Source organism: Podarcis bocagei, assembly GCF_964188305.1.
Source record: "Podarcis bocagei genome assembly, chromosome: Z".
NCBI lineage: Eukaryota > Metazoa > Chordata > Lepidosauria > Squamata > Lacertidae > Podarcis > Podarcis bocagei.
In genome coordinates this window covers 4,303,977-4,329,323 of record NC_138140.1, presented here as the reverse complement: position 1 = coordinate 4,329,323, position 25,347 = coordinate 4,303,977, and the positions used below count along the sequence as shown (strand labels likewise).

At 48.1% G+C, this 25,347-nt stretch overlaps 1 protein-coding gene and 1 long non-coding RNA gene across 3 annotated transcripts; one reads left to right on the top strand and one right to left on the bottom strand.

Moving 5' to 3' along the window:
• Window positions 1-92: 92 nt before the first annotated feature.
• On the top strand, window positions 93-14,286 carry ST6GALNAC4 (ST6 N-acetylgalactosaminide alpha-2,6-sialyltransferase 4). 2 transcript variants are annotated; one of them, XM_081179857.1, is made up of 6 exons: window positions 93-616; window positions 2,738-2,802; window positions 6,036-6,221; window positions 8,191-8,603; window positions 9,849-9,956; window positions 13,410-14,286. In XM_081179857.1, exons 2-6 carry the CDS (start codon window positions 2,791-2,793, stop codon window positions 13,597-13,599), a joined length of 909 nt encoding a protein of 302 aa, XP_081035983.1. In that variant the 5' UTR covers window positions 93-616; window positions 2,738-2,790; the 3' UTR covers window positions 13,600-14,286. The 2 variants fall into 2 exon arrangements, with proteins under 2 accessions (XP_081035983.1, XP_081035982.1); XM_081179856.1 differs by having other exon boundaries at window positions 93-627.
• Window positions 11,138-11,413, bottom strand: LOC308579102. The gene is made up of 2 exons (XR_014004286.1): window positions 11,335-11,413; window positions 11,138-11,250 (listed from the first exon to the last, which is right to left on the bottom strand). It is a non-coding gene; the product is annotated as an uncharacterized lncRNA (long non-coding RNA).
• Window positions 14,287-25,347: the final 11,061 nt, after the last annotated feature.

Below are 25,347 nucleotides of genomic sequence, written 5' to 3'. Positions count from 1 at the left end.
TTCGGCACAAGGCAATCGGCCTGGAATTGTTTCCCGCGCGCTGCGAAAAGGAACAGCTGCGGTCGCGCGAACCCTCCGGCGCTGGGAGGGGAAAGGGCGGAGTCGCAGAGCACCAGCTGGCCGAGCGGTTGCGCGCAGCGTTGCGCTTTTGGAGAGCGTGCGGCCGCGTTGCGCGCAGACCTCGGCTGAGGCTGCGAAACGCCGGGCGAGGCCCGTTCCTCGGAACCCGCGAGCAAACAGCTAGGCTGGGAAGTCCCAGTCGCCGCCTCCGCCTCCCGCCGCGCCTTTTGGCACATCAAAGTCTAGTTGCAGAGCGCGCCTTGGGAAGGATACCTCCTCGCCAAGCGGCCGCCCTCGGGGGCCGTGCGCGCCTCTCCTCCCGGCCCTCTGCAGCGCTGTGGGAGTCGTGCACGTCTCCTCCTCCCAGACCGAGTCACCGAGATAGCAGCGGGGGCCCCAATTCCTCTTGCGCCTCCGCTCTCGTCCAGCTTCGTGAAGTCAGCGGTCTGAATTTGAGCCGGGGAAGCCGGAGCAGCAAAAGGGCTCCCAGCCCAAGTCTTGCTTTTACGTGTGGAAGGAAGACCACCCATCGCTTCCGCCCCCTCCTTGAGTTCAGGTACAGAGCAGGTATGATGAATGTGCTGTTGAGCATGTGCAGAACGCCCTCCTCCTCTTTGATCAACTGTGCCCCCGCGGTATCCGGCTAAGATTACATATTTGGGCATGTGGTTTGTCCAAAAATGGTCGTGTGTGTGTGTGATTGTGATGTATCCAACTAAACCCTATTCAAAATAGTCCTAATGGATCTAAGCTAATCATGTCATTTAATTTCAGTGAGTCTTCTGTGGAGTGTGACTTAACAGTTGGAAGGGACCCACAGTATTTTAATTTTTTATTTTAATTACGGTATTGTTGTCAGTTACTCTCATTATTACTTATAAAATTTTACTTGTTTATTTAACTCAGTTTTTGAGTTGCCTGTTAGAAATACAGTATTCTCAAGTCCAACATATATGGTAAGAAGAGCAGACCTGAAGCACTCAGTAAAATAATGAAATCAAAAAGTCCAACCCATCACAAAGCAGCAAGAATCTAGTTGTAAAGTCCACCACAGACAAGGAAAAACTCCTGTGACTGATCCAACAACACTACAGAAGCTGAAACTGGCCAAATTGCCAAAACTTCACAGAGCCTGAAATAAAACGGTATCAGTGATGCTGAAGAGACGTGTTAAAAAGGCGGGTGTTGTGATCAAGTGACAGGAAGAGAACAAAATAGAAAGTAATACCATTTCCACTGTGAGTGCTTTTCCTTCTTGCATCCCAGGACAAGTGAACTGTTCTAAGAGCAATGTAGCTGAGACAATAGAATCATAGAATCGTAAAAGTGCTGGAAGGGACTCTGAGGATCATCTAGTCCAACCCCCTGGCAAATAGACATTCTGCAAGGCTAGATTTAAGGTGCCACTTGATGCCTAGCCTACATATCTAACAGTAAATAATTTGCAGGAATGTTAGCCAACAGATTAGCTTCAATTTTACCCGCAGTTAAATAAAAAGCTAAGGAGGAGGAAGCTGACAGTCTGTGCCATCTCTGGGGCTGCTTGTAATCAAAAAAGCTGGATGAGCACAGGCTGAGGTGGTGAGGCAGAGTCCTGTGTGCCCTAACAAACCAGCTTCCTGTGCGTAGGTGTATACATACACACATATGCACATATACTACACCTCTCTAGAATCTTCTGCAAGTAAAGCCTGTGCTCCACCTGGGGTTAGTTTAACCTCCAGTTTGGTAGTAAAACTAAATTACAGTCTCATGAAAATGAGGCATGTCTAAAAAGTGTGTCACCAACATGACAAGTTCTGAAAGTTCTGACTTAGTTTTAAATTGGGGCAAAGCAGAGATACAAACTATATTGCTATTTTGGGGATGGGTGGCCACACTGCCTCCCTCCTTAGTCTCAGCAGGGAGGTGGATGGGGGACAAAAGTAGAATTAGTTGACTCTGTCTGCACATATTACAGTGGTACCCTGGGATGCGAATGGGATCCGTTCCAGAGCCCCATTCGCATGCTGAACAGAACATAAGACGCGACAGCACGTCTGTGCGGGTCACATTTCACTGCTTCCACGCATGTGTGTGATCTCATTTTGACCGTCTGCGCATGTGCGAGCGGCAAAACCCGGAATTAACGCGCTCCGTTACTTCCGGGTTGCTGCAGAGCACAACCCAAAAGCGCTCAACCTGAAGCGTATTTATCCCAAGGTATGACTGTTTTTGGATCCCTTCCACCCTACAAATCTCAGCGGCATTTCCCCTTCTCCTGAATCTAGTTTCATAGGTCCTCCTGGATATTTGTTCTCCCCCTTCCCACCTGGAAGGTCTTGCAGCATTTTCTACCTGCACAGGAGGGATGGGGTACTAGGCTGCCTGGCCAATGGTCAGGGATGATGAGGAATTGTGGTCCAACAAAATATGGAGGGCCATAAGCTCACGGGTTTGATGAAACAGTCTTCCCACCACACCCACTGAACACACATACAGACACAAACAGTGCCATAAAGTGTATTGGACTTCACTTCCATTGAACTGACCATGCCCAGCACAAAGGATAATATTCAAGTACGAAAAATGGTCTGCAGCACTCCTTCCACTTTTCCTCTTTCTTTTTCAAATGTCTTCATGTGGTGGAGATGTCCTAAGAAGCAGTCTCTTAAACAATCGGTTTTATTTTTTTCAGGGCATTGTCCTCAAGGCCCAAAGCAGATACATGGCTGATAAGACCTTAAAAGGATGCAGTTGTTTGTAAGTATGCAATTGGGGAGAAGGTGTGTATGGGATCTGAGCTTGCACTCATACGCTCCTTTCACCATGGGAATATTCCTTCCATTTAACATTCCTCACGTGCCTCCTTGCCTTCTGCTCATTTGACTGGCATAGCACACCTTCCCAGGGGGTTGCTTGCTTTCAGAACGCTGCCTCTTGGGTTCCTTTTGCCCAGCAGATGCAGCTGCTTTAGTAACAGAGGAACCTGCCTTAAGTCAAGTCAGATTGTTTGTCTACAGGCTGGCAGGCAAGGGCTCTCCAGGATTTCAGACAGGAGTTGTTTCCCAGCACTTTCTGAGAGATGCCAGGGATTGGACTGGGGACCATCTGCTTGCACAACATACACTCTGCCACTGAGCTGTTGTTCTTCACCTAAAGATAAAGTAAGATTCTAGTCCTTGTGGTTCTCAGCAAAGGGCTGAACTTGGGGCATCTGCATGCCAAGCTAATTCTCTGACACTGAAGCTATGGCTGTTCCCCTTGAAGATGGGGACTTTAGTCCAGCAACATTTGGCCTTGAGGAACATAGGAATCCTTTGCTTGAGGATTGCTTGAGGCATACTGGGAAATGCCAGCAATTGAACCTGAGAACATCTGCATGCAAATCTGATCCTCTGTTGCTGAGCTACAGCACCTGCCCCATCCATAATGGTTTCTTTTAGACCCAGCGTAACCTTAAGCTCAACCTCCTTGCTCCCCAAAACCTGTTGTGGGCACATACCTAATTCTGTTCCATGCGTGGCCACTTGGCTGCTCACCTGCACGGGGTGGGGAGGAATTTAACCTGCAACCAGTTAAACCAAAGCTCTGTTTCTTTTAAGCTTCTTTGCAGTTAGATCTTGCGCCATGCAGGCCTAAGCCAATTATGGCATCTAAAACAAGCCTCTTAAGAGCACAGTGATCGCCATCCACTTAGCTCATGGAAAAAAGGGCAGGTGGGACTATCGGCAGACCTGTGAAGTCTGAGTGGGACAGAGGTTTGGTGCAGAGCAGCCGATGTAAGGCTGAGTTGAATGCCCTGTTCAGATACAGCCTAAACCATGGGTGGCTAACCTGTGGCCCTTTGGAAGGTGGTGTTAGACCCCAGCTCCCAGGTTCATTGACCATTGGGCCATGCTGGGGCTAATGGGAATTGGAGTCCAGAGACTATTACTGTGCTGTAGCATGGTGTGCGCAAACCTTAGCCTGTGGCGCTTGCCCCTCGTTCTTTAGTGTGACTGCAAGTAAAACATTTGGAAATATTTGGCTGTAAATTGCCCTGGACAAGATAAAGAGGTTGACCAATTAATTAATTAAAATAATATCTCATAGACACATAGAATTTCAGAGCTGGGAGGAACCACAAGGGTCATCTACTCCAACCCTCTGCAACGCAGGACTCTTTTGCCCAAGGTGCAACTCGAACCCGTGGCCCTGAGATTAAGAGTCTCAGGCTCTACCCAGTGAGCTAGTCAACTGCTTTTATACTGAGCCCATCTCCGCATGAAGTCAAAACTCAGAATGTTGCTTAGTGGTTCTTAAGCCACAGTTTGATCCTGGCTTGTTTGAACTAACCATTGTTTAAACCAGGTGTGTGGAATCAAGGCACGATAGGGCCTTCCAAACCTCTCTACCTGGCCTCCTGGATTCTCCCCAAGCCACATACCTCACTGCCCCAACTTCATACCCTCCTTTTGCTTTTGCTTGGATACGAGGTGTCCGCAAACACTGCCTCTTATACTTGTCCGCATGGACAGTAGAGGGGAATGTAGAGAATCTCACCTACCATACAAAAGTAAACATTTGCATTCATTGCTCTGCTCACTTTTTGCCTCTGCCCCCCACCCAAAAATCACTGGCATGCTTGCCTCTGAAAGGTTCTCTAGAAAGAAATATAAATCCTCCATATCTCTGGAAATGGAGAACCATGTTTTTTTCTGGGAAACTACGACTTCCACAGTGGCAGACTTGGGGCTTTCAAATTTCAGAAGTGCCCTGTGTGACAGTAAAATTTGGACTCGCCCCCGCCCTTGTGCTCCATTTTAAAACATTGTTGCAGCACTACCCTAAAACCACCTCTGACTTCCATCATCCCTGTCAATTCACTGTGCTTGCTAGGGCTTATGGGAGTTGTAGTCCGGCAACACCTGGAGGGCCACAGGTTCCCCATCATTGGTTTAACACGAAGAGTTCCCCCCATCCCTCCGAGTCTGGACACAACAGGGAACTCTGGTTAGCCCACTTGGGCAAAAGATCCCTGCGTTGCAAGGGTTGGACTAGGTGCCCCTCGTGATCCCTTCCAACACTCCAATTCGATGATGCTCTGATTCTAAAAGTGGAAGTGAAATTCTCCAGTCCCCTTGCAGGCTTGCCAGTAACCTGAGAGGCAGATATGTGGGGCAACTCTGGTATATTTGTTTCCTCACTTGATCTGCCCTTGGAATGCTCTTCTTCTTGGCGAGTTGCCAGACCTCAAACTTGTTCCTCTTCTGAAAAGTGGTGTGAGGTGGACTTTGTTCAAATTGACTTCTTCAGGGTTGCCTGCAGCAAAGTTCTTTGTCATCAAGCTGTTTGCTGTCATTTCCACAAGATGCACTTGTCTTTTAGCATCCTGTAGGACAATTAATGTGGCGCTGCTTTCCCAGGGTCCTTAGAGTGCCAGGGTTTCTACAGAGCAGGACCCCAGCTGTGCAGCAGAGCGCGACCTTTGCATGTGCAGAGTCCCAGGCTCAGTCCCTGTTAGGAGGTTCAGTTGAAAGACTGCTCCCTGCCTAATGCAATGATGGGACCCTTGCACCTGGGGGCTAAATGCCCCTCTCTCTCTGGCCCTTGGGACTGTCCCTGGGGCCACACTCCTCAGCCAGGCCCCGTCTCCCCAGGTTGTTTGCACTGTGCTTGAGTGTTTATGTCCTTCAACTCTGGCGGTGTCTCCTGCTTTTGTGGAAAGAGACTAGAGAGGGGAGTGTGTAGAAACTAGCCTATAGTACAAACATAAAATTTAACATTTGCCCAGAGTGGCTGGGGCAACCCAGTCAGATGGACAGGGTACAAATAACGAAATTATTATTGTTGTTGTTGTTGCTGCACCCGCTTTTACCTCTGGGCTCACCTGCTACTGGCATGTGGCCCTTGGAAAGTTGCCCAGAAGAGAATGCGGCCCTTGGACTATGATGTGCATCTGCCTTTCTGCCTGCCAAGAGGAAGCTCAGACTCTCCTCTCTCTTTTTCTTCAGTCTCGGCTGTTTTTAGCTCTGGTCATCCTGTGTGCCTGCTCCATCCTATACTTCTTGATTTGCCCTTACTTCTGTCTGTCGTTGTGTTGGCTTGGCTGCCATCACCCGGAAGAGCAAGAAGGAGTGCTGCCAGCTGGTCCTGGAGCTGCCCAGTTTGAGGGTTACATCAGCGTCCCTGATGGGAAGGTGAGTCAAGCCTCCCAGTTATGAAAGCGACCTTTGTCAAAGCATGACATTGGTCAGTTGAGAGGCACCAATTCAGGTTGCATTTTGGGGTGTCATTTTCATCCTCCATGAAGAAGAGAGAAAAGAAACCCTCCCCATAAGCAAAAAGCAGGGGGAGGGTTTTACCTCCTCCCTTATGTGCTTGTTTTCTACTTGCAGGGTTTTTTTAATAAAGCAAAACATATGGGGTGGGGAGCATTCAGAAATGTGACTTCCTCCTCCCCACAAACCTGGAGTAGTACAGACTGTTCTGCCTCCACTTGTGTGGAGACCCAGACAAGTATGTTCAGGGCTTAGAAAGGGATGCAAAAAACTTCTGTAAAGGTCATTTGGATCTACATTATGAAGCACTCCTGTTCAGGGTTCCAGCCAGCCATTCCCTTCTTTCAGACACTCCATTCCTACTTGCTCCACAGCCAGCAGTCAGTCCTTTTCGGGGCCCAGAACTGTTTGGTAGGTTTCGCGCCACCTTGCGTCTTTTTGTGACAGTTCTTTGTAGTTATGGTTCTCTCCACCCCCAAAAGTTTGCTGATACTTCCTTTTTGGGCCTGGATAGTGCTGTTTTAGCTGCATAAGCAATGACATTTAATTCTGAACATCAGAAATAGAGGAAATAATACAAACACCTAGGCCAGGTGTAAAGGGCCTTGCAGCGAGCGGCCTCCATGCCCCACAGCCAGGTGATGTTCCTCCGGCCTCATGAGGAGCCTCTTCAGTGGGGCTGGTGAGTCTGGGCTGTGAGTGTGAAGGCCGCTCCCTGCAAGGCCCCATCCACCTGGCCTAGGGAGCAGGGCCCACACTCACCAGCCCCACTGAAGAGGCTCCTCATGAAGCCGGAGGAACATCGCCTGGCTGTGGGGCATGGAGGCCACTCCCTGCAAGGTCCCTTCCACCTGGCCTAGGGGGTGAGGCCCACACTCACCAGCCCCACTGAAGAGGCTCCTCATGAAGCCAGAGGAACATCGCCTGGCTTGGGGCATGGAGGCCGCTCCCTGCAAGGTCCCTTCCACCTGGCCTAGGGGGTGAGGCCCACACTCACCAGCCCCACTGAAGAGGCTCCTCATGAAGCCAGAGGAACATCGCCCGGCTGTGGGGCATGAAGGCCGCTCCTTGTAAGGTCCCTTCCACCTGGCCTAGGGGGTGAAACCCACTCTCACCAACCCCACTGAAGAGGCTCCTCATGAGGCCGGAGGAACATTGCCCGGCTATTGTTTTATTGATTTAATATGCTGTAAACCACTTTGAGATTTTTATTAAAAATATAAAGCGGTATAGAAATTTAAAAACAAAACAAAACAATCCCTTGCAAACCCTGGATGAATAAAAGCCAAAGGCCATGGTGAGACGTGAGAGGTGGGTCATGAAATCTCTCTCTCAGATATCAAATGCCAGAGTAAAGATGCATTAATTTAATTTTCACCAAAAAGAAAATCATGCTTCAATAGCATACAAAATTGCTCTGTTTACTCCTCCTCACAGTTCACATTTCCTGTGGGCTATTAGTTGCCTAATTGGCAGGACTCCTTTTTCTCCTGCCTTTTCTTTTAAGCTGGCCTCATAATGCGCCACCAGTCAATTGGATATTACCCACTGAACATGATGACACCACATTACCAGACAGCCAGTTAGATCTGGCTGTGTGTCAGTGTCACGAAGCCAGTTCAGAGTGAGATCAGGAAGTGTTACCCTCACTCTAGATGGGGGAATCCCCTCCCTTTCCTTGGTCCAGTTTTCAGATGCATGTTGAATTTCCAAAAGAGGGTGCTCTTTGTAGAGGCAAAACCCAATTTTGTTTTAAACGTCTGTCTTCTCTTTTGGTTTGGTTCCTATATTTAATGGCGGAAAGGAAGCAGTGCAGCAAGGGTAGCCTTAGCCACTGCCTCTGGTCTTCTCTAAGCTCCCTCCAGGCTCAATTCTCTTCTACCTTTAGCCATTGGCCCGAGTGCCATGTCGCCAGTGTGCTGTGGTATCGAGTTCTGGGCAGATGCTGGGTTCGCGTTCTGGGAAGGAGATTGACGAGAAGGAGTGTGTCCTGCGCATGAACCAGGCCCCCACCCAGGGCTACGAGGAGGATGTGGGTGGCAGGAGCACCATCCGGGTCGTTTCTCATACCAGCATCCCCTTGCTCTTGCGGAACCAGAGCTATTTCTTCAAGCAGTCCCGGGACACAATCTATGTTATCTGGGGCCCCACCAGGCTGATGAGCCGGGAGAAAGTGGGCTTGGTCTACCGCACCCTCCTAATGGTGAAGGAGATGTACCCAAGCCTGCACCTCTACACGCTGACTGACCAGATGATGGTGCACTGTGATGAGCTCTTCCTGCTGGAGACAGGGAAGAACAGGTGAGAGGTGGCTAGAGTGGGTTATCACCAGGCAGGGACCATAATGGTGAAGCACATCTGCCAAGGATATAAGAAGAGCCCGTTGGATCCAGCCAAGCGGGCATGTCCAGCTGTCATGGACTGGTTGGACTCAGAGGAATGGTGGGAGGAACTAGCTGGGGAACCACCACGGGAAGAAGGCTCAGATTCTTTGCCCAGGGACTGGTGGTGGGAAGACAATGAGTGGTCCGAGAAAGACTGGAGGAGGTGTCAGAAGCAGAAGAGGTAACAGGCTTTAGTGAGAAGGGAGAGTGTGCAGCAGAGAGCAGTGCAGAATCAGAGGCAGAAGCTGAAGCAGGAGAGGAGAGAGGCCAAGAGGCAGAGATGAGTCTGGCCGGTGAAGAGGCACAAGTGTCTCCAGTTGCAACAAGCTCTCCTCCACCCTGGTCTCCCAGAACCAGGAGAGGCATGAAGAGGGCAGAGGAGAAGTGGGCTTCTCACAGGTGCAGCCTCAAATTGCTTAGGAAAATCCGCGGAGAGGAGGGGACTTAAGCAGCTGTGGGGAGGCAGGGACCTTCAGTCTTGGCAACTGATTTCCATGGGGGCAAGACCTGCTGGATATGAGTAGCTGTGCTCATGAGGCCTGACAGATCCTGGTTTTGCTAATAAAGAGTTAACTCCAATGTGCTCGGTGTAGTTTACTGCTGGCTAGCTACAGTCACTAGCCCAGCATCCTGACTCACTGGTCAACCCAATGTCCCAATGGGAAGGCCACAAGCAGGACATAAACACAACACCAACTCTCCCTGCTTGTAATTCCAACAATTGGTGTTCAGGGCACACTGCCTCTGACAGTGTGGACAGAGCCTAGCCATTGTGGCTAGTAGCTGTTGGTGGCCATGTCCTCCATGAATTGGTCTAATCTGCCCTGCATGCAGTAAGTTCTAGGTTTCCGTGCAGCAAGCCGAGGTTTGAGCTTTGGTGGCCTAGGAGTCATCCTCCAGCCCTTTACGATTCCGCGCAGAACAAATGCTATACAAAATGTGCCGCATTTTGGGTGGGGGGGATGCTTTGCAAAAAATGTGTATTTCAGGCAGAATTGCACACAGAAATATGCATGTTTGGAGAAATCAACACTGAAAGCCCTATGAATTCTCATGGTGACTTTTTAAAAAAGTCGGAAAAGTGAGAAACAGAGAGAAGCTGCAATTGACAGATTTGCCTGTCTCTATGTTAGTGTTTGCCTTGTCTCTCCCAAATCCACAGGATGAAATCTGGCTCCTTCCTGAGCACAGGCTGGTTCACAATGGTTTTGGCGATGGAGTTGTGTGAGCAGATCTTTGTCTTTGGCATGGTCAGCGAGAACTATTGCAGGTATGGCACAGGGAGGTGGGGTATGAAACAGTATGTAAACAGAGATACACACACATTATTTAAGAGTAATAATAAACATAATAATTGTACCCTGCCCATCTGACTGGGTTGCCACAGCCACTCTGGGCAGCTTCCAGCATATACAAAAACAACAAAACATTAAGCATTAAAAATTTCCCTATACAGAGCTGCTTTCAGGTGTCTTCTAGCTCCTTGGCATCTGATGGTGGGTGCATTCCACAGGGTGGGCACCACCACCGAGAAGCCCCTCTGCTTAGTTCCCTGTAACTTCACTTCTTGTAGTGAGGGAACCACCAGAAGGCCTTTGGAGGTGGACCTCAGTGTCTGGCCTAGAGACACTCCTTCAGGTATACAGGGCCGAGGCCATTTAGGGCTTTAAAGGTCAGCACCAACACTTTGAATTGTGCTCAGAAATTTAGTGGGAGCCAGTGAAGATTGTTTAGGATCCTTGTTTCATGGTCCTGGACACTGTTCCCAGTCACCAGTCTAGTTGCCGCATTCTGGATTACAGTAGTTTCTGATTCACCTTCAAAGGTAGTGCATTTCAGTAGTCCAAGCTGGAGATAACCAGAGCATGCACCACTCTGGCAAGACAGTCTGCAAGCAGGAGGTGGTAGACAGCTGCCCTGGACATAGAATTTACCTTTTGTCTCCATGGGGAGTCCATATTGATTTCCTAGGCTGCACACCTGGTCCTTTAGGAGCAGTCACCCTATTCAGGACCAGCAAATCCCCCACACCTGCCATCCCCCCCATCCCCCAGAAACAATACTTCTGTCTTGTCAGGATTCAGTCTCAATCTTTTGACTGCCATCCACCCCACAACAGCCTACAGACACCCACACAGGACGTTCACCCCTGCACTGGTTCCAATTTAAATAAGAGGTAGAGCTGAGTATCATCTGCATATTGGTGAGCCCCCTGATGATCTCTCCTGGCAGTTTCATATAGATGTTAAAATGCATGGGGGAGAAGATGGAACCCTGAGGCATCACAGAAGTGAGCGCCAAATGGTCTGAACACTCATCCCCAAACCACTTTCTGGACACTTTCTGCATGAAAGGCTGGATGGTTACGTGGGAGCCGGTTGAAGCTAAATCCTTCGAAGACAGAGGTCCTGTGGCTGGGACGGGGCGATATGGGATTGGGGGGGGCAACTCCCATCTCTTGCGGGGGCGCAATTAGTGCCAGCACCGTCCGTTAAGAGTTTGGGTGTAATCTTCGACACCTCCCTTTCCATGGAGGCGCAGATTGCAGCTATAACAAAGGCGGCCTTTTTCCATCTCCGCCAAGCTAAGCAGTTGGCTCCTTACCTCTCTCGCCCTGACCTAGCCACTGTGATCCACGCGACGGTCACCTCCAGACTGGATTATTGTAACTCGCTCTACGTGGGGCTGCCCTTGAGACTGACCCAGAAACTCCAGCGGGTGCAGAATGCTGCAGCGAGACTCCTTACGGGTTCTTCACTGCGAGATCACATTCATCCGGTACTGTACCAGCTGCACTGGCTCCCAGTGGAGTACAGGATCAGGTTTAAGGTGCTGGTTTTAACCTTTAAAGCCCTATACGGCCTAGGACCCTCGAACCTACGGGACCGCCTCTCCTGGTATGTCCCACAGAGAAACTTACGGTCTTCAAATAAAAACATCTTGAAGGTCCCAGGCCACAGAGAGGTTAGGCTGGCCTCAACTAGAGCCAGGGCTTTTTCGGCTGTGGCTCCAATCTGGTGGAACACTCTGTCACAAGAGACTAGGGCCCTGTGGGACTTGACATCTTTCCGCAGGACCTGCAAGACAGAGCTGTTCCACCAGGCCTTTGGCCAGGGCACAGCCTGACTCCCTCCCTTCGGCTGGGGAGGGTGGGATATAAATAAAATTTATTATTATTATTATTATTATTATTATTATTATTATTATTATTATGACAGTGCCCTCAGCTCCCAGCCTGCCTAGATGGTCCAGAAGGATACCATGGTCAGTGGTATCAAAAGACACTGAGAGATCCAGCAGGACCAGGAAACAGCTTTCACCTCTGTCCCAAGCCTACCGGCAGTGTTAGAAACTGGAATAGGAATGTTAGGGGCCAAGTGGTTCCTGGGACCTAAGTCGTGGGTGCCAAAACAAAATGTCTAGGTGCCATTTTTTTTCTACCCCTCTAGCAGCCCAGGCAGCCCCAAAGCAATAAAATAAAATAAATGCTGCCAGATTAATCAGGTGGTCTGTGGGGTAGCGCAGCAGCAAAAGACGCGTCTTTCGCTACCGCACTACCCTGCAAAACATCTGATTCGCCCAACAGCTCAGCAGCAAAAAAAAAAAAAAGATGCATCCTGTTCTCACAGTTGCTTTTGGGAAGCCCCACATGCAAGAACTGAGTGCAACGGCAGTTCTCCCTTCTTGCAGTTCCCAGAAAACTGGTATTCAGAGGCATGCTGCCTCTCACAGTTGAGGTAAAACGCAGTCCTCTTGGCTGGTGGTTGTCAACTCAGCATTGTTGACACTGACTGGCAGTGAGTTGTTCAGATGGGGGACATTCCCACCCCTATCTGGAGATGCTAGGGCTTGAACCCGGGGCTTTTGGGGGACTGGGGGACAGCTGTTCAGAAGGGGAATGGACTCCCTCCGGAGCAGTGGCTTAGCATAGGATGCCGGCATCCAGGACAGGGCAGGTGTTGAGCCCCTCTAGTGGATTAGGCAGCTGAGGTGGGGGCACACACCAGGGGTGTGCATGCAGAGAGGATGAATGGAGCCCACCTCCAATAGGCTCCTCACCCACTGTCTCCATCCACCTGCCCACTAGACCAGCCCACCTTCCGCTGCGCCTCAGTTGCCAGGGCTCTATGCCTGTCATGGGGTGCCTGGTTGCACCTCCTCAAAAATGTGCGCCTGGGGCCACAACCCCTCTGCCCACCCCCAACACGCTATTTCTCTGCTCCAGAGGGTGTGGACTCTCCTTCCTTGAAGGTTTTTTAGCATTGGCTGACTGGCCATCTGCCATGTATGAGATTCCTGCCTTGCAGGGGAAGGGGTACCTGCACTGCTTGCAGAATCACAGAATTGCAGAGATAGAAGGTCCCCAAAGAATCATAGATTCATGGAATTGTAGAGTTGCCAGTCACAGGGTCCAAGATGCTTGGTATGGGGGAAGGCGCTCTTTTAAGTACTTCAGTCCCAAGCTTTGAGTTTAGACCAGTAGCTCTCTGGCAACCAGCTTTCAGGACCAGGGGCAACCCAGCAGCTGCCACATTCTGCAATAGCTGCAGCCTTTTCCTTCAAGCACAGCAGTAATGCAGATGGGAGGATAGATGGGGTTACAGTAGGAGGAGCCACATGGTAGCCCAGCTCTTAACCTGTCAGACGGTGTGGTCCAGGCCGCTTTAAGCATGCAGCAACCTGGTTTTCATTTTCTGTGTTTTTGTCGTCCTTTGATTGGCAGAGACAGAAGCCAGCCCACTGTGCCTTACCACTACTTTGAAAAGGGCAAACTAGATGAATGCAGGATGTACCTGACCCATGAAAGAGCCCCCCATGGTGGGCATCGTTTCATCACAGAGAAGGCCGTCTTTTCTCGCTGGGCAAAGAAAAGGAACATTGTCTTCACTCACCCTTCGTGGCCAGATGGGTAGCTGAGGCCAGCGGCAGGCCACCCATGGTGCTACTGTTGCTTTGGTATTTTCTATGAATTCGATCTTCAAACATTTGTGACGGAAGCCATATTTGCCACTGTTTGGTTCTGCACAAAGTGCTGGCTCCTGCACGCGTGGTTTTCAAAGGGCAAGGAGGCATCAGGATGCAGAGCAGCCGGTAAAGGGCCTCTTCCATTTCCCTTGGCCGTGTATTTCTAAACTTCTGGTCAAGAGGCAAGGAGTTGTTCTCCTCTTCCTGAACACTGAGTGGAAAGTCCTTCTCGTTGGTAGGTGGGAAACACTTTGGAATTACTATTTTTTTTAAGTGGAGGGATGGAAACATTTCAAATATTGTAGTATATATATATATATTTAAGCAATCCTCACCAGTGTTGGGATTGTTGCGGCCTACTTCACCAAATTATGTTTTCTGTGCTTGACACATTGTGTGATGAGAAGTACACCTGGATTAGGCAGCAACGTTTTCTAATGCCTCAGATCCCAGGTAGTTTACCTGATAAAAAGCTCTCCACCCGCTGAGTTAATGGGATCTTCGGAAGCAGATGAGGCGGACGACAGCAATCTGTTTCCACGATAACTGTTCCTATGTTTTGTGCACTGCTGAGAGATTGCTGAACATCACGTGGTTTAGCAATAAAATGAAATAAAAAAATGAAATGAAATAAACGACCCCTTTCTGCCTGAGACTCTCAGCCGGGACAAAGAAGGCTCACTGTAGGGCTCAGTAGCAAAAGCAGCCTTGGCTGCCATGTGGCTGTTTGCTGTGTGTCTGGGTCACGTGGCTCTGTGGGCCTCTCCACCATGTCGCCCTCCTTCCCCACCCCTTCAGCTGCTTCCTCTTATCTCCACCGCCTTCCGTGCTTCTGTTTCCCTTCAGCTGTTTCCGAGAGATTATCAAACATGTTAGAAACCTGAGCATGGAAAAGGCTGACAGTGCATGGCCTTTCTGAGCATGAGAGGCAGCTACTTGAGAAATACACTGCTGTGCTTCACTCGGCTGTCGGAAAACAGGGATGGGATGTGTACCTTGTCATCGCAGATGCCCCCCAGACTAAATTCATGTGGCCCTCAGCTTTATTTTACGCAGGTGATGAGGAGGGGGGAAGTGGGTGGCAGCCAGAGAGAGAAAGCCTTAGTATGGAAGCAGAGAGTGGGGTGCCACACCATGGATGCTGCCCCCCACTCACTGGCAGACGGGGCCCCAACAGGGAGAGGGAAAAGTTGCCCATTCCTGTTCCTGAAGAAATAGCAGCTGCAGCTGGAATTGTGAGAGTCAACCCTTCTCCTGACCCCCACCTACTGCAGTCCCAATTAAAAATACACACCCTGCCCTCCAAGCGGTCCTTTTCCCTGGGAGAAAGGCTTACCAGTGTGAGCCAGTGTGGTGTAGTGGTTAAGAGCGGTGGACTCGTAACCTGGGGAACCGGGTTCGCTTCCCCGCTCCTCCACATGCAGCTGCTGGGTGACCTTGGGCCAGTCACACTTCTCTGAAGTCTCTCAGCCCCACTCACCTCACAGCAGCGGCGTAGCGTGGGTTATCAGCACCCGGGGCAAGGCAAGTAATTTGCGCCCCCAAACCCGGGGCAAGGCAAGTAATTTGCGCCCCCTAACCCCTAACCATGGTCATTAATACTGACGGCTCTACTCTGGGGCAAACGTCGTGGTGACTACTGCCCTCCGTGGTGTTGTTTTTGCAATTAAAGGACCGCTGCCTCAAATAAAGCATCTTGGGGATTGGGGACTGGGATTTGCCAAGGGAGCTGGAAATTGCAGTTCAGTGGCGGGTCAGGGGGAGAGGGTCCCTTCCGCGTCTGGGTGTCGCGGGCCCCTTTGCGTCAAGACGCGCATCTTTGGGCGTCGCGGCGCAGCCTTCTCAGTCCCCCTCCCCGGCCCGGCTAGTCCCGACGCGGCTTCTTTCTGGCGCGGGGAGGGGGCGGCTCTGGGGCCAGTGCGTCGGCCAGCCTCCGGCGCGGGTGAGGGGGGGCCCCGTCGGGGCGGGTGGGCGGTCTTGGCGCGCAGGCACTAGAGCGCCGCAGATGGTGCGTTTGGCGGGCTGCGCGCGTCCAGACAGCGACCCGAGCCTGGGCGGCGTGGCGCTTGGTGCCGGAGCCTCCGCCTGCAGCGCCCCGTCGGGAGACCCGGCCGGAAGGAGCCTCGAGCCGGCTGTCGGACGCGGTTGAAGCAGCCAGGGCGGCATGGCAGGCGGCGTGCACCCCCTGCACCCCCCACGCTACGCCACTGCTCTCTGCCCCACCGCCAGGCTTCGGAGCAGCCTTCCGAAGGCTGGCGGCGGGAGGAGGTCTCTCCGCCTGGACAGTGGGGTTCCTGCTTCCTCAAGGAGGGCCGGCCAAACGCGCCCCCCCAAATGTTGCGCCCGGTGCGGCTGGCACCCCTGGCACCCCCCACGCTACGCCACTGCCTCACAGAGTGTTTGTTGTGGGGGAGGAAGGGAAAGGAGAATGTTAGCCGCTTCGAGACTCCTTCGGGTAGTGATAAAGTGGGATATCAAATCCAAACTCCTCCTCTTCTTCTTACAGTGCGGGGAGGAGGGAATTCTTCAAGATTCAGGCTTTCAACGAATCTGACCATTTTTTAGCAACAACCAAGGGATCAGCGGCACAGTTACAGGTGGAGGTCAGGGAACTGGTGGGTTGAAACGGTTTGCTGGTAGTGGTGTTCAGCCATTGGGCATGGAAGAAGAAGGAGGGAACTGTGGACCAGCGCTGGGTTTTTTTATCTGGAACACAGCTTGGAGGAAGCCCTCCTCAGTGGGAGCTCGTTCCCGTTGGGAGTGGTAGGGCAGGGAGACCAACAGCAGATGGGGCCAGATCCAATGGCAGGCAGAGGCAATTCATTCTAGCTTTGCCCCCCGCACCCCCTGCTGATTTCTAAAAAGGCAACACTGAGATGAGAAAGAGGAGAGTGACAGCCAAGGTTGCAGGGTCACACCACTTACCTAGGGTGCTTACTGTTCAATTTCTGTCCGCTTTCTGAGCAGCTGTAAATCCCAACCCTCTCGTTTCCTGATGTCCAGCCAAATCCCTATGAGTTTCTGCATAACCATTTAAGTTACAAGGCTCTCTGGCTTTGTAAAAGTGCCATGTGCAATGATGATAATGACAATTGGAGCCCCAAAGAGGGCCTCAACCAAGCTATAGCCCTGGGCTCCTTCGGGAGGAAGGATGGGATATAAAATAATAATAATAATAATAATAATAATAATAATAATAATAATAATAATAATAATTAATAGGTTGTTATAGTAGGGCATGTCATTCTCTCTTTGGTGAGGTCTTCTTAAATATATTTTTTGGGTGTGAGGACTTCAAATCTGCTATTTTGTGATTTGACAACATTTGGCTGGGTAAGTTTACGTTTGACGAAGCACATAAACTGTTTTCAGAAAACCAAATAATTTTAATTTTATCTTCTGAAAATGTCAGGTAATGCTAAACAACAGTAATATGAATAAATACATTATAATATTAATATTTAACATGCAGTTAAAGTACTTGGCAATCATTTTTAATTATTCCTATGCAATTTTACACACATTTTATTTACGAAGCAAAACTAAATTATATTAATTTAACCAAAATATCTTTTGAATTGCCAAGTCATGTAACAAATTTTTAGCATCCCTCATTTTTGGGAATTTGAAAGTTGAAAAATTCAGCACACCCATCATGCTATGGTAAATGAGGAACTGGAATGGGGAATAGATCAGCCTTTTAACATTTGGTAAGATTATTGTTTATTTTGTTAAATGCATTTCTCACAGCCAAGCATCTCACTGCTGCCAAGCAGTACATTAAGGATAAAAATAATGTTGGTGTCAGAAACAAAAGTCCTGAACTGCAAATTATTTCAATCCTATTCCTCTCCACGCCCCCACCCATGAAAATATTGCAGCTCTTTCTGAGAAGACTAGAAAATAAGACAGCCACTATCACAATGTCTTTATGGCACTAACACTCAGAATATGGTGATCAGTTCTGGTCACCACACCTGAAAACGATATTGTAGAATGGGGAAACTTCCAGAAAAGCAGAACTAAAACAATTGAGGGGCTGGAGCCACTGCCCTTTGAGGAAAGGTTGCCATGATTGGGGCTTTTTATTTCAGAAAGGAAGGTCAATAAACTGAGGAGGCAGGGAACATGATAGAGGCACATAAAATTACACATGGAGTGAAGCAAGTGACTAAAAGTATTTCTCCCCTCACGATGCTGAAACTCATGGAAATCCACTGAAGCTACAGACAAAGAAAGTACTTTTTCACACAGCACAGAGTTGAACTATGGAATTCACTCCCACAAGATTTGATGGCCACTATCTTGGATAGATTGAGGAAGTGCAGAAAGGCAGTGATTTAGAGGATGTCATATAGATAACGGGAAATAAATGGAGGCACAGGAAGCTTGCTATTCACGTTAAATGGCACTGTTGCGTGATCCCAAGATCCTGAGAACCACTTTGCAGGCTCATCCTCTGAGGGCAGTGGCAGAGAAAAGCTGCAAAGCAGAAACTATCAAAGCTCATCTCTCTTCTGCCCTCCCCCATGCATAGTTATCTTCTCTCTGTTCTGTTTTGAAAAGTACTTTTAAAATTATCTTCTGCGGCAACAATAAACTAGATGAACCATTATTGGTGTCCTGGTGTTCTTGTCACATTGTCCATTTTCCTTGCCAAGTTCATATCCCTGGTTTAAGTCGCCAAAGCATGAACAAATCTATGGATTCCCCTTGAGCCAAAATCTCACATGTAGTTCTGACAAAAAGAATGTTGAGTCTCCATGGCGTCTGCTGCACTCAGCACTCCCCCCATCCCCATGACAGTATGACATGAACAATGCCCTCTTTGTTCTGAGAGGAGAGGGGGAAAACAAATAACTCACTGAAAGTTTGGATTTATTGGGGACTAGGCTCCTCAATTGACCTGAGCCAGGGTGCCTCCAGACAGCCAGTATTTTGTGGGAGGGATCCAAACGCATACTGGAATTTAGGGAGAGGCCCTTAGGTAAAGGTAAAGGTACCCCTGCCCGTACGGGCCAGTCGTGTCCGACTCTAGGGTTGCGTGCTCATCTCGCTCTAGAAGCCGTGAGTCGGCGCCGTCTGCAGACACTTCCGGGTCACGTGGCCAGCGTGACGAAGCTGCAGCTGGTGAGCCAGCACCAGCGCAGCACATGGAAATGCCGTTTACCTTCCCGCTATAAAGCGGTACCTATTTATCTACTTGCACTTAAGAGTGCTTTCAAACTGCTAGGTGGGCAGGAGCTGGGACTGAACGACGGGAGCTCGCCCCACCGCGGGGATTCGAACCGCTGACCATACAATCGGCAAGTCCTAGGCACTGAGGTTTTACCCACAGCGCCACCTGCGTCATCTGCTTTGCATTCAGAAGGTCCCAGATTCAATCCCAAGCATCTCCTGGTGGTACTGGAATATTCCCTGCCTGAAACCCTGGAGAGCTCCTGCCAATCAGTGTGCAGAACTGAGCTAGATGAACTAGTGGTCTGACTCAGTATGAGACAGCTCCCCATATTCCTTATTGAGGTTTGCACACACAAAGTGAATATTTAGGAGCTCTGCTGCCCTAGTGCAACAAATAAACTTTTTAAAAGCCTCAGGGCTTTTTGCAGTTTGGAAAGTGATAGGAAAATCCATTGAAAAATGCAGGATGGAGCAGCAAGACTACTCATCGCAAAGTATTGGAAGACCCAGGAGCTACCCACACTGGAAGAATGGCAGATGAAAGTGATGGACTACATGGAATTGGCAGAAATGACTGGCAGAATTCGTGACCAGGGAGAAGAGTCGGTGGAGGAAGACTAGAAGAAATTTAAAGACTACTTGCAGAAGCACTGTAAAATTAAGGAATGTTAAAATGATGTTTGATTGAAAAGAAGTGGTATTGGTAAAAAGATTTTCAAGAAAACGTAAATGGGGATTGATAAAGGACAAATGCTAGAGGGTAAGGATTTGCTGAATTTAATATTTGAACTGGAATACAAAACAGGAGGTGTGAGGAGGTCAAGAAACCAGTGAATGAACTATAAGAGATGAAAATATTAATTTATTCTTTGTTCTGTTTTTTTGTTTTTCTTTTCTTTCTTTTTTCCCTTCCTTTCTTTTGCTAAGGGTTTGTTACTGTGTATTTTTTATATGTTTTGTTCTTGTATGCTTTTACTCTTGAAGTTCTTCTTATGTTTAAATTTTGAAATTCTTTATTTTCTGTGAAACTTTAATAAACATTATTTTTTTAAAAAAAGAAAAATGCAGGATGGTGCGAAAAAGATCTAGGGGTCTGAGCAGACCACAAATCCACATTGTGATGCAACAGCAAAAAAAAACCCTTAATGCTATTCTAGGCTGCATCAACAGAAGTCTAGCATCCAGATCAAGGGAAGTAATAGTCCCACTCTATGCTGCCTTGATCAGACCACGCCTGGAATACTGTGTCCAATTCTGGGCACCACAATTTAAGAAAGATATTGACAAACTGGAACGTGTGCAGAGGAGGGCAACCAAGATGATCGAGGGTCTGGAAACCAAGCCTGATGAGGAATGGTTGAAGGAGCTGAGGATGTTTAGCCTGAGAAAGAGGAGACTGAGAGGAGATATGATAGCCATCTTCAAATATCTCAAGGGTTGTCACATTGAAAATGGAGCAAGCTTGTATTCTCCTGCTTTGGAGGGTAGGCCTTGATCCAATGGCTTCAAGTTACAAGAAAGGAGATTCTGACTAAACATCAGGAATAACTTTCTGACAGTAAGAGCTGTTCAACAGTGGAACAGTCTCCCTCAGGGGGTTGTAGATTCTCCTTCCTTTAAGGTTTGGAAGCAGAGGTTGGATGGTCATCTGTCATGGATGCTTTAGCTGAGATTCCTGTATTGCTGAGGTTGGACCAGATGACCCTGCATCATACTGTTGACTCATGTTAAGCTTGTGTTCCACCAAGACCCCAGGTCCTTTTCACATGTACTGCTGGTAAGCCAGGTGTCCCCCATCCTATATTGGTGCATCTGTTTCTTCCTGCCTAAGTGCAGAACCTTATATTTGTCCCTACTGAAATCCATTTTGTTAGCTTGCGCCCAGTTCTCCAATCTGTTAAGGTCATTTTGAATTCTGATTCTGTGTTCTGTGGCATTAGCTATGCCTACCAGTTTGGTGTCATCTGCAAATTTGATAAGCACCCCCTCAAATCATCCAGATGACTAAAGGGTTTAAAATACCCACCCACCCCACACAAAGAAAATTAAAGCTAGGACCACCACACCCACATATAAAAACCAAACGCTTGTTTGCATTAAAAGCAAAGGTGCATTAAATGTTGGCTGAGCAGCGTTCAAAATGGAGGGGGCTCTCCTTGCCCCCACGCAAAGAGCCTCCTCCAGAAATGTTGAGAAACCTAAATCTGTGAGACAGAGTTGCTATGACGACTGTACTTCGAGAGCATGGTAACCATGGGGAACAACCGTCTGACGCACCTGGCCACCAGCAACTACTGTTGAGGATTTGCCCTTATGTCTAGTGCATGTCCCAACTATATACTATATCCTGCTTTTACAAATATCACCCAAAGCTGCTTTCAAGGAGTTTCAAATAAACACAGTTTCAGGCCAGGGAAGCATTCTAGAAGGGGTCATGCACACCTCTTAAGGACCAGGTTTGCTGCTTTGTGATGCAAGTCCTGGCCATGATTAAAATGCACCTTGTGCCTTTAAGCATGATTTTAGTAAGTTGGCAACCCTAATAAACAGAAGCACTTGTGTAGTTGGCTACCGAGTACCTTAATGTTATCAGATACGTTTATGCTTCATGTATACAGTATTTACATATACCTGTATATATATATATATATATATTTAAAAGTGTATCAGACCTCTTTATTCTATCCCTTTGAAAGTTAAGTAAGCTGTGTTTTAACCCAGCTGGACTGAAATATTGAGTTGTGAGCTTTGCAGGGCAGGATGTATCAGCTTTGATGAGAAATAACTCAAGCCTTAGTGACTGCAGAGCAACCGGAACTGAACAGTTGCATTTGTGTGTGTGTGTGTGTGTGTGTGTGTGTGTGTCACACACACACACACACACACAGAGAGAGAGAGAGAGAGAGAGAGAGAGAGAGAGAGAGAATGGATTTTGCTTACAGGAGGGCAAAGAAGAACATTTCATCTAGCAGATGAGCAAGCTGGCAATATATGAAGTGTCAGCAATCTGGACTCTTTGCTGCTTTATAAAAGTTCACGTGAATGAATGAGAGAACAATACAGTGGTACCTCGGGTTACAGACGCTTCAGGTTACAGACTCTGCTAACCCAGAAATAGTACCTCGGGTTAAGAGCTTTGCTTCAGGATGAGAACAGAAATTGTGCGATGGCAGCGGGAGGCCCCATTAGCTGAAGTGGTACCTCAGGTTAAGAACAGTTTCAGGTTATAAGACCGGACCTCCAGAACGAATTAAGTTCTTAACCTGAGGTACCACTGTATTAAGGTAATTCAAACCAGGATCTTGGCAGAGAAGAATGCTGTTTTCATAAGCTAATTGCCATTATGGATTCTATAGGAAAGAACTTTTCTTTTTTGCTGGGAGATGCAACCAGGGCCAGTCCAAGGCATTTTGGCACTGAGGTGAACCACAAAATGGTGTCTCCCACCCCACCAGGGAAGAAGGGGTGAGTGAAAATCTATATCAGAATCTGCTGTCCCTGTGGATTCTGCTGCCCAAGGCAGTTGCCTCACTTTGCCTTATGGGTGGGCCGGCCCTTGATGCGACTACTCAGTTCCAATTTAGAAAAGAGAAGCCAGTGGTAGAGAAGACCCAAGTGGAACTTAGAAGACCAATTGGGAAATAGTTTACAGTTAGAAGAATTGCAATTCAGCGGAGACTTGCTGCTGCACTAGATGGTAGGATCTGAACTAGTGGCTTCAAATTACAGCAAAGGAGACTTCAGCTAAACAGGAAGCGTTTTCCGATGGCAAGAGCTTTTGGGGACGTAACACCTTGCTGTGTAAATATTTTTAGATAATTAAACTTGGAACCTTCAATTTTTAAAAATTTGGTTCTTTTTCCTTAAACACTTGCAAAGGAAGTCCTCAGACTATAGTCTTATTGTCCAACCTTGCATTCCTTTTTGCAAAGAATAATCCCTGAACCGTGTGTCTTGGGCTTGTGTGTGTTGCACACTGCACAAAAATGGGACTGGGTGAAGGAAAATGTGGCGTCCTCTGTTATAAAACTTGCATGTGAGAGGAATGCAATGCATAATTAGAATGAAAATAAATTTATTGAGAAGCCGGCCTTGTTTTTGCATTTCTGGAACAACAACGTAAACAACAATATTCTTCACTTTTGATTTATTCGTGGTACTGTAGAGTTTTTGTTACATTGTCCCTTCCGCCTCCCCCTCCCTCCATTCCATTTTCTATTCTTGCCTTTCCTCGTTTTTATTTCATTTTTTTCCCAGTGTGAGAAGCATAGGGTGTTTGATGCATAATTGGTTTTGGCTGCAAATTGTAATTACATAACTTTATTTAAGAAACACAAACGAACAATTCAAAAAGCGGAACCCAAGTGCAACTGGAACTCTCCCCACGTGTGATACTTGGAAGCAGACAGCCTCCAGCTACAGGCAGAGCATAGCCATCATGAGTAGTGGTCACTGACAGCCTTGCCCTCCAGGAATTTGCCTAAGATTTCCTCAGCAAACCTGCCTTCTGGGGACAAAGCCTTCGGTGGCAGCAGCTAAATAATTCCCAGCATAAACTTGTGCAGCTGGGGCCTTTTGTTATTGCCTCTTAATTATGTCTTGCAAAGCCTGCCCTAATCTTTTGGACTTTTAAGTTTAATTTTAATTGTTATCCCATTCAGAATCCTACCTTTCCTCCAAAGAGCTTGAGATGGTGTACATCTCCAATGGTGTACCTTCTCCATTTTCTCCCTTATAGCAACCCTGCATGGTAGACCAGGCTGAGAGACAGTCATCGGTCTGAGGTCACCCAGTGAGATTCATGGCTGAGTCAGGATTTGAACTCGGGTCTCCCAGGTCCTAACCTGACACTTCAACTACTACACCACTCTGGCTCTAATCTGATCTGTCTTTTAGTATATTTGCCCCCCCCTCCCCATTTTTAATTTTTTTAAAATTGACTTCTGGTTTGTGTCATTGATTCTGCTCCTGTTTTTATTGTTATACTTCTTTTTGTATCTGATTGTTAACTGTCTTGAAACTCTGCAAGAAGGCAGGCTGTGAATACATAAATAAATATTTTACCATGCACCAAGGAGGAAATCAATTTAAAAAAACAACAGGCCCTCGTTGCATTTGTTCCATAGTGTTAATGTGCTTTTGGTGCCTTATTGCGTTTGCATCACTCTCCCTGTTTCACCTGTGTGGGGATGCTCTTTAAACACTTAAAATGTGAACTGGAATCTACTATCTTCCCTTTCAGAGATGTAGCTTCAGAGTGGCCTGAAGCCTCTACCCAACCCCCCTCAGGGATACTCAAGGACCCCCCCTCCCCTAGAAATTTTGGCCATCATTTTAAAAAGCAAGTCTCTCGTCCCTTTTACTTGTGGTGAAATAACAGCAACTGTACAGACATATTTCTTCCCAGTAGCTCATTAAGAAACAATGCAAGTAAATAGCATTTAGACTTTGGTAAGCTACCTACCTGTATTTATATTCTGCCTGCTCTGCTAATAAAGCAGAATGGCACGCAGACGGCCTGGTATAAATCCACTCCAATGCACAATTATGGCAGCAACTGAGGGAAGGGCCATATTTCAGTAGTAGAGCACCTGCTTTGCATGCAGAAGGTTCCAGTTCTACCCCACCCCCCAGCATCTCCCAGGTAGGGCTGGGAGAGACGCTTCACTGAAGCCCCGGAGTGCTCCTGCCTGCTGTATAGATGGACCAATGGTCTGAGTTACTGTAGAATGTTGTTGTTTAGTTGTTTAGTCGTGTCCGACTCTTCGTGATGCTGTGGACCAGCGCACGCCAGGCACTCCTGCCTTCCACTGCCTCCCGCAGTTTGGTCAAACTCATGCTGGTAGCTTCGAGAACACTGTCCAACCATCTTGTACTCTGCTGCCCCCTTCTCCTTGTGCCCTCCATCTTTCCCAACACCAGGGTCTTTTCCAGGGAGTCTTCTCTTCTTATGAGGTGGCCAAAGTATTGGAGCCTCAGCTTCAGGATCTGTGCTTCCAGTGAGCACTCAGGGCTGATTTCCTTAAGAATGGAGAAGTTTGATCTTCTTGCAGTCCATGGGACTCTCAAGAGTCTCCTCCAGCACCATAATTCAAAAGCATCAATTCTTCTGCGATCAGCCTTCTTTATGGTCCAGCTCTCACTTCCATACATCACTACTGGGAAAACCATAGCTTTAACTATACAGACCTTTTTCGGCAAGGTGATGTCTCTGCTTTTTAAGATGCTGTCTAGGTTTGTCATTGCTTTCCTCCCAAGAAGCAGGCGTCTTTTAAATTTGTGAGTGCAGAATACACCTGCCCAAAACAAAACCAGTTTGTGGGTAGCCCTCTGGCCCTATCCATCAGGACTAATGATTGCTGGTGGAAAGAGAGATACAGAGAGTTTTACGTTTTTTGTATCATTGCAACCTGTTGCTTATATGATCACTCTGGGGAACTATTTGATCGCAAGGCAATAGTGTAAATCTCACCAAAAAAAATAAAAATAGATAGCTTGGATTTGCTCCTCGGGCC

Coding starts and splice junctions, on each gene's coding strand:
- ST6GALNAC4 (XM_081179857.1), top strand. Junction 6,222..8,190: donor TCAGCGTCCCTGATGGGAAG/GTGAGTCAAGCC, acceptor TTCTACCTTTAG/CCATTGGCCCGAGTGCCATG. Junction 9,957..13,409: donor GTCAGCGAGAACTATTGCAG/GTATGGCACAGG, acceptor TTTGATTGGCAG/AGACAGAAGCCAGCCCACTG.